Source organism: Crocodylus siamensis, chromosome 12 (genome assembly GCF_052110815.1).
Source record: "Crocodylus siamensis isolate JL-2025a chromosome 12, ASM5211081v1, whole genome shotgun sequence".
NCBI classification, from domain to species: Eukaryota; Metazoa; Chordata; order Crocodylia; family Crocodylidae; genus Crocodylus; species Crocodylus siamensis.
Genome location: NC_143406.1, coordinates 40,851,321 through 40,864,465, shown reverse-complemented (window position 1 = coordinate 40,864,465; position 13,145 = coordinate 40,851,321). Strand labels below are relative to the sequence as shown.

At 47.4% G+C, this 13,145-nt stretch overlaps 1 protein-coding gene across 1 annotated transcript; it reads left to right on the top strand.

Annotated features, from left to right (window-relative positions):
- Positions 1 to 6,523: 6,523 nt before the first annotated feature.
- On the top strand, positions 6,524 to 10,597 carry COX19 (cytochrome c oxidase assembly factor COX19). The gene is made up of 3 exons (XM_090023678.1): positions 6,524 to 6,767; positions 6,862 to 6,973; positions 10,020 to 10,597. Exons 1-3 carry the CDS (start codon positions 6,686 to 6,688, stop codon positions 10,108 to 10,110), a joined length of 285 nt encoding a protein of 94 aa, XP_089879804.1. The 5' UTR covers positions 6,524 to 6,685; the 3' UTR covers positions 10,111 to 10,597.
- Positions 10,598 to 13,145: the final 2,548 nt, after the last annotated feature.

The window sequence follows — 13,145 nt, the reverse complement described above, 5'->3', positions numbered from 1 at the left end:
TTTCGCATTCAACCTCGCAAGCTGAGGGGAGCAGCAAAACCAGGCAAGTGAACTTAACCATGCAGACTTGAGCCATTTCATCTGTGTTTCGTGGAAATACTCCACGCAATTCTCTTGGAAATGTCCGCAGAGTTATCTAACTTCTGTGTGCCGGCCCTGAGAAGAAAGCGTAATCCTCTAATGGGAGAGAGGTTAATAATAGCTACAATAACAGTAGGATAATGCAGAGAGAGGAACCTATTATAGAGCCATAATTCAATCAATGGGTCCTGATAACGTAATAAACCACAAGAGTGAACTTCATGCAGCGTGTACGCATCACAAGACACGGCAGCTGAATTACAGCCGAGAGAGATGCCTATCAGACTGTGCATTGTTAGCTGAAATATGTAAGGCCTGGGCACACCCTATTAAATGTTAACATTTTAGAATGACTTTAGTGTGATTTAAAAACACACACACACACACAGTGCTCTTAGTTGTGTGGACACCTTTCACCTTGACAAAGGCTAATGCAGAAAGAAAAAGAAGAAAGTTGCCCAGCCTTGACCTCTTTCCATTTCTTGTAATGGTCTATTGCAAGATTTTATGAGATCCCACCCAGTTCTTCTTCAGTGTCCCAACCCGACATGTTTATTTCGTAAAAGCCCAAGTGATTGATATCCTAAGTATCTGATGCATTCATTCTGGTACAAGTATCTTCTTCTGGGCTTGTCGCCCATTTCATGTCATTTAACTGTCAAATCAGTCTGTGTAGCAAGTCATCTTTGAAAAGAAAGTCTTTTAAAAAGTACTTTAAATAATGATTACCTTGCTGCAGGTTTTCAAAGGACGTCTCGCATTGCCACGTTCTGCACGTCTGACATTGGTGGGTCGTGTGATGGGTCTGAGCACTGGAAAAAGAAATGACTTTGCTAAATTGCTTCTTGTGGTAGAATCGGTAGGGAAACAGAGCTGTACTCAGGCAAATCCTGAGGATGTAGCAGTGCTTTCTCTTTCCCAACAAAGCTCCCTCATGAACTGTATTTCCTCCAAAACCATTATGCTTGCTTGTCGGGCTTTCATAGGGACACAGCCAATTCTGGGAGATTCTAGAAGTTCAGACCTTAAGAGGATGTATGTGACTTATCGTTTCCATATCTATCAACGCATTTGTAATACAATTCATGGTGGCTACTTGGAGAGGTCTGAGCTTTTCAGACTCAGAGACCCAAGGCTTTTTCGTTTTGATTGTTACAAGTTGGTAATTTTGTGCTGAGGAATCATATTATGAAGAGTTTATCGTTACGATTCTGTGGGCTCCACAGTGGGGGAAGAACTCAGAGACCTGACCTTGGGGTACGGGATCTCTCATCTCTTGTTTTTTGGTTAAAACTTGGCCCAGAATAGCAACTTAAACCCGTTTTCTGAGGCTGACGATCCACACCTGAGTGGGACCAAGGTGGTGACCTCAGGCAATACTCTATCATGTATCTTTACCAGGGGTTCTCGACCTTTTGGGACTCAAGGAACCCCTCATATGACTCAAGACACTCCTTTTTTGACCACAGAAAAATAATAGAACAATACTTTTGTTGTAGAGACCTCAGAAAGACCACAATAGGCCAGAATGGTTTTACTACCACCATAGTGATTCTCAACCAGGGTGCCATACACCCTGGGGTGCCTTGAAATCCTTTCAAGGATGAAGCGAGGTGCTACACAGGGTTAGCACTGCTAGGTTTACAAATGTGATTCACAAGATAATTCAGAGACTTCAAACCAACATCCATAATTGTGGTCTTTGGGAGTTCTTTGCAACAGAGAAATTGCTGTATGATTTTTCTGTGGGCAAAAAAAAAAAAAAAAAGAGTGAAAACTAAGAGCCGGCATTTTCCAAGGGCTACCTGGAAGATATCCAGGACGCCTGGAGTCTAAAAAGATTGGGAGCCACTGCACTATGGATTCCTGTTGAAATCTGTGGGTTGTGGTGAAGCATGTTTGCACACCTACCAGTGCTAACACCATGTGGCACCCATGACACCCTTGAAAGGATCTCAGGGCACCCTAGTTGAGAATCACTGATCTACTCAGCCAGAGATACCTTTGTGGAGTGACGTTCCTTACAGGATTCAGCAGTTCCTTCCTGGCTGCTGATGCTGGAGATGGGGACATGGATGGGGCCATAAGAGTACAGGTGAAAAAGGTAAATCTGCCAAGAATGTCTCTGTATGAGTCCATGCAAGGGAAGTGGGAGTTCCCTGGTGCCCAGGGCAGGCAGTTGAAGGTCACATTTTCTTTTTCTGGCTCTTCACCTTCACTCACTGTGTGACCCTGGGAAACATCACTTTGTCTTTGCACATTGTGGCTGTTCTCTAAAAGTTGTTCTCTCTCTCTCTACACCCCTCGTGCTGCTTCAGCTGACTCTTAAGAAGGAACGAGCCAGCCTTCTGTACAAGTTTGTACAGGGCCTAACACAATATGGCACTGAACTGGTTAGCATGCAGATTCGACTTCAACAGCAGCAGTAAATAATAATAATAATAATCCAAGTTATAAAACCCCATTATCAAAAACAATCTGCTCATTGGCTTTTTATTGGTCCAGGTGCCTAGATAAACTAGATGAAACCAGTCTTTGGTGGACAGGTACTAACAGAATTTATGCAAAAACCCAACTCCTAATTGGTAAATCATGTCAGATGCCACCGTTAGGGTGAGGCCTGAACTCACATAATCTATCCCTAAGGGTGTGCTGAGTCAACCCTGTGCGGGGGCTGAGAGGAAGAGTTGCTCTGTTTCTCCCTGTTTTCTGCCTGTTTTGTACATGAAGAAGGAACGTTAGCTTTAAGGGCCCCAAATTTCATGTTTGCATCTATGTGTAATTTTTCATCTGATTTCAGTCGTATACATTTCATGTATCTATTCCAGGCCAAGCCATATGGTCCCTGGAGTCTGCCTGAGTGAAAACTTCGTTATTTAGATTACAAAATATTGCCGAAGTACCCGATCTCTTGACTATTCATACTGTAAAGGCGCAGCCTTGCAATGGAATGTATTAATGAGGATTAAAGGACCCTGGCACTGGATTCTGGGATTATGGTCTTCCTGGTGCTTGAGTTTTGTAGCTCTGCAGAGAAATAATGCCAGGGAGTAAAAATGATATTCTCCTAAATGAGCACAAATTAGTTCGCTAAATTTTCAAAGTGATTTGATGATATAATAAAAGAAAAAAAAATATTTTTTACTGTTTAATAAAAAAACAACACCTTGGGCTTGAGTAACAGAGGGTCTTTTATATCTACAAAATGGTGCAAAGTGAAAGGCCTAGATTTTCCAAAGTAAGTAGTGCTTTTGACCTCTGTTTTCAAGGGGTCGCAATGGTGTGCCGTACTTTGGAGATGTTCCCAACGCTAGTCACTTTTAATGTTAGCTGATCTCTACTGTCCAATCAGCACAATAGTTTTGGATCTTTCTTACTAAATTTCATTTACCATATTTCTTGCGAAATAATCTGTAAAAAGCATTTGATTCAGCATTCTCCCTCCCAAGTATTTTGCAGCATTGCTTGTCCTGAGTTCTTGGGAAAGTATTTGGCTTGATCTGCTACAGGGGATCTGATTTTGTTGTTGTTGTTTGTTTACACTAATTATCGTTAAGCTTCATTTTATACCCTTGGGGAAAAAAAATCAGTCATTATACTGCTTATAGGCATGGATTAAGTTTCAAGACAATTTGTACCTTTCCTGGAAACCTGAGGAGGTAAATGCAATACATGCAGTAGCAGCTGAACCTAAGGCACTACTTGTCACGGTACCAAGTCTGAGTTTGGTTCAGTAAAAAGAATCAAAGTCCTAAACAAAAAACTAAATTACATGGTGGATAAGCACGGCCTTTCGGATGAGCTGCTGAGCAGTATTGTGTAATACGCAGGGGCTGGTCTGCCAGCCTGGAAGGAATTCACAAGGGGATTTTTTGCCTTGAACTTTCTGCTACAGCACAGCAAGGCAGCTGGCTAGGAGTGAAGGCATATAATCCAGGCAGTTTGCTAAAATCAGATGCTCCAATACTTCAATTAAAGTTGTGCAGATAAACTCAGGCTGTTTGTCTGATGCTTAGCCCTCTGAGGCCTAGAAGGCAATTTGTTGCATATATTTATGTAGAGGAATATCTCCCTTTTACTGTTAAGTGTTATAATGAAGTCAAGTGGAAAAGTGCTATTTACTTTATAATAAAAACATCTATTGTTCATATCCCCGAAAACATAATAATAAATAAAATCTCATATTTCAAGCTGTGTAAACCAGTTGCTTATGTAATAGAACTTCGTGTAATTTTCCATTTACAGTTGCAAGTACCATAATAAGAAAGCAATCAAAGCATAAAAAAACCACTTTAAATGGTGCTCCAGGTAATATTTCTGTAATGGCTGCCCTTAACAACTGCAACTGTTTTTCTTCACCCTGAACTGCTTTCCACTTATCTCAGTCATTTAATTAAAAGAAAATCAACTTAAAAGAGATAAAAGACCTGCTTAAACCAATTTCTGCTATAGGCAAAGAAGAAAGATTATAACAGTGTACTCCATGATTTACACATGAGTAGGTTAAACTGACACTCTTTCGCACTCTTGATTTTGCAATGAAATCTGGGGCTCTTTGAAGAACATATAGCATGGCCATCATCCGCAGGAGCTGTTGCTTTTTTTCCTCCATGCTTTCTTGAGGAGTCCAATTCAATACCCAAAAGCCAAACAGCCCTGAAGAAGGTCCTGAACTGTGCAGCCCTCTCCCATCTCTAACAGTCTATCATGCCATCATGCTACCCTGTCTGGATAGCCAGCTTGGGCAGCCACTGCCCTTGCCACTTGGAAGTATTGACTCAGACGTTGCTCTCAGTGTAGGATGCAGGAACACAGATCTGGAAGGGTCTCCCGGACCATCAAGTCAAGCCCCTGCTTTTGCATTAAATGGTGGGTGTAGACACAGAAATGTCTTGCTGGGCATGCACATCGCTGCATTATCAAAGCATTTTGCAAAAGTTCCCTTTATTTCAATGGGGATAAGATTTCACCCCAAGTCTCAGGCCTCGTGTCCCACCAGAGTAAAAGTTGCATGTGGTCTCTGTGGCCGTCTTTTCACAGGGATGGACTCTCTCCGGTCCATTCACAAAGCGCATCAAGAGCGGTGTCAGGTATGCGCCTGTTTTGGAAGCAGGGTTCATAATTCATCCCATTTGGCCTCGTGCTGAGAAGGGTAAGTGCTAAAACTCTTGCTAAAGTCGATGGGTTGGGTGTGGTTCGGGATCAGGCTCCCTTTCAGTACCTATGGAAGCTTGTAAAGGAGTAGATGATCATCTGCCAGTAACTGCTACTAGGCTTTTATGGAAACTCAGCCAGCACATCTCCACCAGGGACGTGTCTGGGCCAGTTTTCCTTAATACAGGCATGTGAGCAAATGAAAGAGGAAAAATGCAAGCGAGTTAGCTTTGAGAAGGTGCTGTCTCTCCAATTTAGCCAACATCAGTTCTTTCTTTTCCATCCTCAAGCAGATTCTCCCTGCCTGAAGTTCACTGTCATCTTTCGGACTTGGGGAAAGCTGCCGAGGAACAGTCTAGAAGCAAATTAGGAAAATCAGTGGGGAAAAGTTCAGCTGCCTGAGGTTAGCTGGCAGGGTAGGAGCAGGGGAGAGGGGCTTTCTTGGGAGGGCTGGTTCCAGGAAACTGCCCAGCGAACCTCCTGGGCAGCATGGGCAGCACCCAGCACATCCCCTGCAGTAAATCCCGGCCTCCGCTCAACACCAGAATCAACCCGGACCCGCAGGAGCACGAGTGACCCGTTTTCTAGCTGGAGCAGGAAGCGGGGAGGCCGGGGGAAGCTGTGCAGAGGATTGGGGCACGCGTTTGCTTCCCCACGCCCACAGCAACCGCGCAGGGGTGTGCCACAGCCTGGGAGGCAGGCCCCTGCACCAGGCGGATGAGTGGGAACGTGTGCGTGGCGTGACAGCCGTGGGCATGTTTCCACCGTGGCCCCATGGTGCAGCGCCGCGGTGGGGCGGCCAGCACTGCTGTAATGGCCCTGCTGGGGCCACAGCCCAGCAACGATGTCACTGCAGTGCCACCGTCCCTGGTGCTGCACTGCAGGGATGATGCCACCGCAGCAGTGTCGCTGTTGGCACCACACGGGGTGGCTATGTCACCACAGGACTGCCACAGTGGAGTGACAGCGTCAGTGCAGTGATGCCACTGCAATGGAGTGCTGATGTCATTGCTGGTGCTGCAGAAAAGTGCTGGTGTCATTGCACTGATGTCATTGCTGGTGTTGCTGCAAAGTGCTGATGTCATCACAGTGACGTCATTGCTGCCGCTGCAGCGGAGCGCTGCCACCATTTCACTGATGTCATCGCTGATGCTGCAGCAGAGTGCTGACGTCATTGCACTGATGTCATTGCTGACACGGCAGTGATATCATTGCTAGTGGGGCAATGACGTCCCTGCCAGGGGAGGCAATGAGGGGAGGGAAGCGGGGTTGTCACAGCAACGGCGCGGGGCGCCCGCGGGGGCCCTGGCGGGTGGCGGTCACGTGGCCCGGCGGCGCTCGGCGCTCGGCGGCTCTGGCCTGGCCTGGCCTGGCGCGGCTGCTCGGCGCTCGGCCGCTCCCCCTGCGCGGCGCCGCTCCCGGAAGAGGAGCGCCCGGCGGCGGCGCCACCATGTCGACCGCTATGAACTTCAGCAACAAGAGCTTCCAGGCGCGGCCGCCGGACAAGGGCGCCTTCCCGCTCGACCACCTGGGTGCGGGGCGGGGCGGGGCGGGGCGGGGCGGGGCCGGGCCGGTGGCGCCCCCTGGGACGGGGCGGGCGGGGCTGAGCGCTGCGTGTCCCCGCAGGCGAGTGCGGCGCCGCCCACGAGGCCTTCATGCGCTGCCTGCGCCGGGCCGACTTCCAGAGCGCGCCGTGCCGCCCCCAGGCCAAGGCCTACCTGCAGTGCCGCATGGACAGGCGAGTGGCGGGGCGGGGCACTGCATGTTGCAGGGGCTGTCTGTGACAGGGGTAAGGCGGGACGGCCGAGCTGGGCGTGGGTGTCCAGCGCAGGTGAAAACTGCCCTTCCTGCGGGCAGGGAGTGTGAAGCGCCTGGAAGCGTGTTGTGCTGGTGGCTCCTTGCACCCTGCGAGTGCCTGGAAGTGTGTAGCACGTCCACAGGGTCGGCCCTGATCATCATGCCCACGCTCGCTTGAGAACAAGCCAAGCCAAACCAAAGCCTCCGCAGCTGTGCCGGCCCGGCGCACGCAGCGCCCCACACTCTGGGCTCTTTGCTTCTCGCCCCGAACTTCGGAGCAGGCCGGTTTTTCTCCCAGGAAAACGAACGTGGGGGAGTCGTTCTGGATGACTTCAATGCGTGTACACGGCCTTAGCCCCGAAGGCAGCAGTTCCCAAATGCTGCCAGATTGCACACCCCCACTTAAAATGGTGCAGCCTCAAGTACAGGCAATCCTCAGACTTACAGCACAGTTGGCTCCTGAAAACCATGTTGTAAGTCGAGGGCTGCCTGTACCGCCACCAATTTAAAACGGTGCAACCTCAAGCATGGGCAGGTGGCACCTCCCGAGTCTGGAGGGTCCCCCAGCAGCTGATCGCCAAACCCAAAATCATCAGTGGTGAAAACAGAAGTGCGCTTCTGCCAGCACATCTGGTTTCGGGGCTGGCGTTTCCACGGGGTGCATGTGCACCCCCTACGCATTGCCAATGATCTTAAGCACCGCCACCCATTTAAAACGGTACAATCTGAAGTACCACCAGCAAATTTTTCATGCCACCACATACCACTGACAGGTTATCTGTGTACCACTGGCGGTACACACGCCACAGATTGGGAACCGCTGGTCTGAGGTGCAGACTTGGCCCTGCCTGGAGCCTGGCTTCCTAGCTCTCTGCTTATCCATGAAATGAGCCCACATCTGCTTTTGAAAGTGGTTGCCTCTTGGTGCTTGGGGAGCTCAGGACCGGTCATAAGAGTGGGGCAAAAGTTAGAGGGGGGCAAAGCTATCAGTGAAAACGGGAGTGAAGTAGTGAGTCCTGTTAGCTGGCAGGGGCCAACCGTGCTTGCAGTGCTCTCTGGCCAGTGCAGAAATGTGCAGCGTAGTCTTTTCAAGGTCATGGCTTTGGGAGTGAGAGAGAGGGCTGAGGACTTGCTCAGAGTATGCGCTCATCCACACGTGAAGTCAGCGACACTCCTTAGCTGCAAAGCATTATCCGTGCTGTGATATCGGTAACCCCCCACAAAGCCGACTAGTTCTCATTTTCTGGGCTTTGTTTCTGGGCCGCTATTAGAAAGCCTTGAAAAGGAGGAGTTAATTTCAGGGCTGCTAATCCCACAGCACCCAGAGCACTATGTGCATATTTAAGGAGTGCTGTTAACAGTGCTATTGTTGCTTTGGTATTAGTAACCCCAACACTGATTATGCTCCCATCATTTTCAAGGCTGCTAATAACAGTCATCTGACAGCTGGTTCTCTTTGTTTCTGGTGCAGTAAACAGTACATGTTGTTACAAAATAAAAGCAGGAGCAGGTAGATGAGATTCTGTGCACTTAACCAAAATGCATATAACCTGTGTTTTGTTATATGGGACTAGTGGGGTGTTACACAGCAAAGTGAATTATGTATGTAGCTGAATGGGGAAAGTGCATTTAATTGCAAACTAATTTCCTCAGATGCTTCAAAATCTCTTGTCCTTTCCATGGACTCTAGCCATGTTAGGCTTCTATTTAAATTAACTTGTTCCTGAGGGCAAGTGGAAAAAGAGGAGTTGCAACTTTTTTTTAAAGGGGCATTTGCATAATTTTCCCACTTACAGTGAAACAGCACGTTAATTACGTTGCAGTCTTTTTTTCATAAGTTCAGCATTGTACTCACAGAAATCTTCATAAAACCAGGTGTAGAAATTGATAGAATATTTATTGTGGATATTCAAGTCTCAGCTCAGTTCCTGGATAACCTATTGTGATATGGGATGCTGATCACCAGGGATCCTGGTTTTCCCTGATAAAAAAATTGCAAATTCTCTGACAAAACCACCCAAATCCATTATTAAAATTAAAAGCCCCCTGCAGCACCCCCTAGCCCTGCTGGTGCCCCTCAGCCCCCCCAATGCCTCCCCCAACACTGCTAGTGCCTCTCACAGCCCCCAGAGCCCACCCCCCCACCCTGCTGGTGCCCTTCGCTGCCCCCAATGCCTCCCCCATCCCTGCTGCTGCTGCCCCTCACTGCCGCAGTACTGTTGGTGACCCTCACTGCCCCCATAACAGCCCCTCTGCCCTACTCATGCCTCTCTTACCTCCCACCCACAGCCCTTCCCCCCAGCCCTGCTAGAGGGGGGCCTCCAGCTGCCAGGGCTATGGGAACACAGCCAAGTCTGCAGCTCCCTGCCCCCAACAGCAGGCAGCTGCCACAGAAGCATCATGGAGCTGGCTCCCCCACTGCTACTGCCTGCTTGGTTGGGGCCAGGGCCAGCACCTGGCTTCCCCAGCCCTGCTGATGCCCACCCCAGCTATGACCTGCAAGCCCCACTTACCTCAGGCTCCAGGAGAAAAGTGAAGCTGAGCTGAGCCGAGGGGAGCTGTGGCTGAGTGGGAGCCCTCCCCCTCCAGGCAGGGCTGGGGGTTTCCCACCCTGTTTGCAAACAGCTCTTGCAGGCTGGAGCTCAACCAGCCTGCAGAGCTGTTTGCAACAGCAGGGAATCTGCGGTTTTCTCTCTTTTTCCATGGGAAATGGAAAACCCAGATCCCTGCTGATCACACTTAACTGAAAGAATATAGGCAGAATAACAAGCGCTTTCTAGACATTACAGTTCCTGACCTGATGCCTTTAAAGTTTTGATAATTTGTCTGAGAGAGGTGGAGACAGATGCATGATTATCATCACTGTTTTGCTGGCAGCATTAGGTCCTTTTAAAGCAATTACTGCTAAGTTGTATTACCTCTGAATTAGAAATTGATATTGCCAAGTTAGTCATGGAGCACATTTTCCACTTTATATTTTTATTTAGGCAACTTATGGCTAAAGAACCACTGGAAAAACTAGGATTTAAAGACCTAATAGATGAGAAACCAGAAGGACAGCATCAGAAGTTACAGTGAAGACAAAAAAACAACTCTCGCCTCCTCTTATGGAAATTGTAATTATCATAGTACATATTGTACATTTACAAAATACTCTCTGAAGCAAAGAAAAAAACTCTGAAGCTTTCCACTCCAAAGTAAGATTTGTGAAAGAAGCAAATTGCTATTATTATCTCCTTTGATTAGCTTTCTCAAGAAACATGTGACTAATTGATTGACATCATCTTAAAGAGCCATAAGAATGAATTTGCATTGGGAAAACAATTGGCACTAAAGTATTTGTCCTTTCTCAGTTAAAGAGGAGTAAATTTTTGGAATAATAATAACTCCTCTGTGCACACAAGGTGAGGTCAGTTTTCTGGGATAATTATGTTACAAGATGAAAAAATGAGATGTCTTTATTTCCATAGATTACAAATACATTTGTTCTTCCCTTCCTTAGCTCTCTGTAACTGAACAGTAAAACATGAACAATAAAATTAATGTTGTTGTTTAAAACTCAAAATGCAGTTTGTCTTTACAGTTGAGCACAGCGCAGATTTTAAGAAGAGGCTTACGACACCTATGTACAAATCAGTTGGAAATATAATACTTCTACGTCTGGCTTTGGTGCACACATTATTGTTTTAGTCTCTAGGATTTCTCTTCTCTTACTGTGGAGGTAGAGACCACCCGGGGCCCAGTCGTGCAGTCTTTTTCCCTTGCACTTTCACTCGAATGCCAGAAATTATTGTCATTTTCTTAGGCGAGTTGTACATTTGCTCTCTGTGGGGTACTCAGACTGTTGTTGTTAAACCAATATTCACGTACTTTAGTTTCTTGATTTTTTTCTTTACAGTTCGCATGCTGTATTTGATACTTCTGTCACCTTCTGTTTCTCCCACTCTTAGTCCTTGTTTCCATACCCCTGTTTCTGGACTCTCTCTACTTCTTCTTCCACTGTACATTTATTTGCTGCTTCTGCCCTTTTCAGATGCCCCCAGGTCTGTTTACATCCTTACAATACATTTATGATGATGGATAGTGCTGGGGTAAAAAAAACAAAACAAAAACCCAACCAGTGTCCCTGATTGGTTTTGAACAGACTATAAATAATCCAAAGGGGTCTTTCTTCAACAAGTGACTGTTCACTTGCTGCTACATTTTATTTCCACTTCCTTCCACCGTTTAAATCACACCCTTTAGTCAGATTAATACATTTATAGAAAAGAAAGCAGAGATTTTATTACTGGAACAGATATTAAAGCATTTTATATTAAACCACTGAACAAGAGATTTTTCAGAATAATACTGTGAGTGAAAATATTTTAATAATCTCCAGTATCATCACAAGAAAGAAATCAAATTTCATGCTTCCTTGCTCCCTCAATATTATAAGGTGAAGAGAGTCTCCCTGAGGCCAGAAAAGAACCCACCAGTGGTGGAAGAATCCAGACCTTTCTTGTTAGAAGTTGGTTTAGTCTGCTAGATCTTATCCTGCATACTAATTGGAGAAAGAGTTATTCCACAGTTTAATTGCATTAGAAAAGCCACATATCAGATGCTGCTTCCGTAACTCTGGAAGTTAGAGAGCCAGAGAAATAACATTATGAAAGTCCTGGATGGTTGAATTTCAGCTGATAAGCTGGAATGATAAAATGGTGCTTAATTTCAGCTTCTCACATGACATGCATGTTGTTCAAAGAGAGGTGACTGGAGCCTTTCTTTGATTTATAATCTTTGAAGCCTGAATCCCTTGCCAGCTACAGACCGAAAGGAGTTTACATAGCTGCATAGAGCACCTGAGAAAGCAGCTCCCTGTGCACCACAGGTACGTCTGCAGTGGATTCCTTTTGTTTTGCAGAAAAACTGCTGTTGCCTTGGCTAGGGGGCCCCCTTATGGCAAGGAATGACTCTACTGTTGGTGCTCAACCTTTTAGCCCTATGGGCCAAATGAGTAGCACAGGGCTGGTCCCTGAGCCTGATGAGACCCTGGGGTCCTGCACCACTTCCAGCTGCTGGAATCACCCTGGCTTGGGCCTGAGTGCCTGGATGAGGTTCCTGGGCCCCGTACCACCTCCACCCAGTCCCACGTGCTAGGATCGGGTCCTACACCACCTTGCGTGTCTGATCTAGTGGCCTGCAGGGCTGCCCACGGGCAGAATAATGAGGCACCAGGAGCTAGGTCTGGTTGAGCACCCCTGAGATGGGTGGGCACAGCATGATGGTCCCTCAGCACCAAATGAAGAAGCAGCTACAGCTCCACAGCAAAATCTTCAACCCAGGCTTTTGAACAGTCCCAGCTGACACCAAGGCATCCTGCCGACATTCTCCAGTTTGCCCGTGGTCTTGTGCTACCTTCACAGAAAGGACAGTAAGCTCCACAACTGGGTCCCCTTCCATCTTAGGACTATGTGGAGGGCTGTGTGGGTGAGGAAGGGTGGACAGAAGGTGAGAGGTGCATCTTGTCTAGCTCTGTGGAGACTGGCTGGAAAAGGAGACCAAATCTGTGCTGCTGCCCAGTCCAGAAGATGGGTCCCAGGGCAGCCTTGTCCAGAGGAAGTTGTCCTACAACACCCAGCCCTTCTGCAGCTCCGAGCTTGGGTAGATGCCTGGGGTCGGCCAGTGCCTCCAGAGAAAGGCCTCTCTTGCTGTGGAGTAAACAGAGAGGAATCCTGCAGGTGAAATCTGGAATTATTTCATTTCTGCGGATGAAGAGGGAACAATCCAGGTTGTACTTCACCCCGGCAAAACCTTTTACATCAGCTTTTGGGGACTCGTGCCTCCCAGAGTTACTTTGAGATGACTGCAGCATACAAATCAAAGCCAGCATATGAGCAAGTGGTTTATTCTCCTGTTGTTTTACCAGCACACAAGCACCGAGGAGGAGACTGTCTCTGGGCTGCATGCTTAATTGAGCGTACGTTCTGCAACTGCTGGGTTGAGTGGACGGGTGGTTGTTTCTCAGGGTTAGTTTCCTGTTGCAGTTGGTTGGAGTTAATGACCCATTGTGCCTTCCATGGCATGAGAACCAAGGCGAATCCCCAGGCTTTCACTTCCATGTAAGTCTTAAT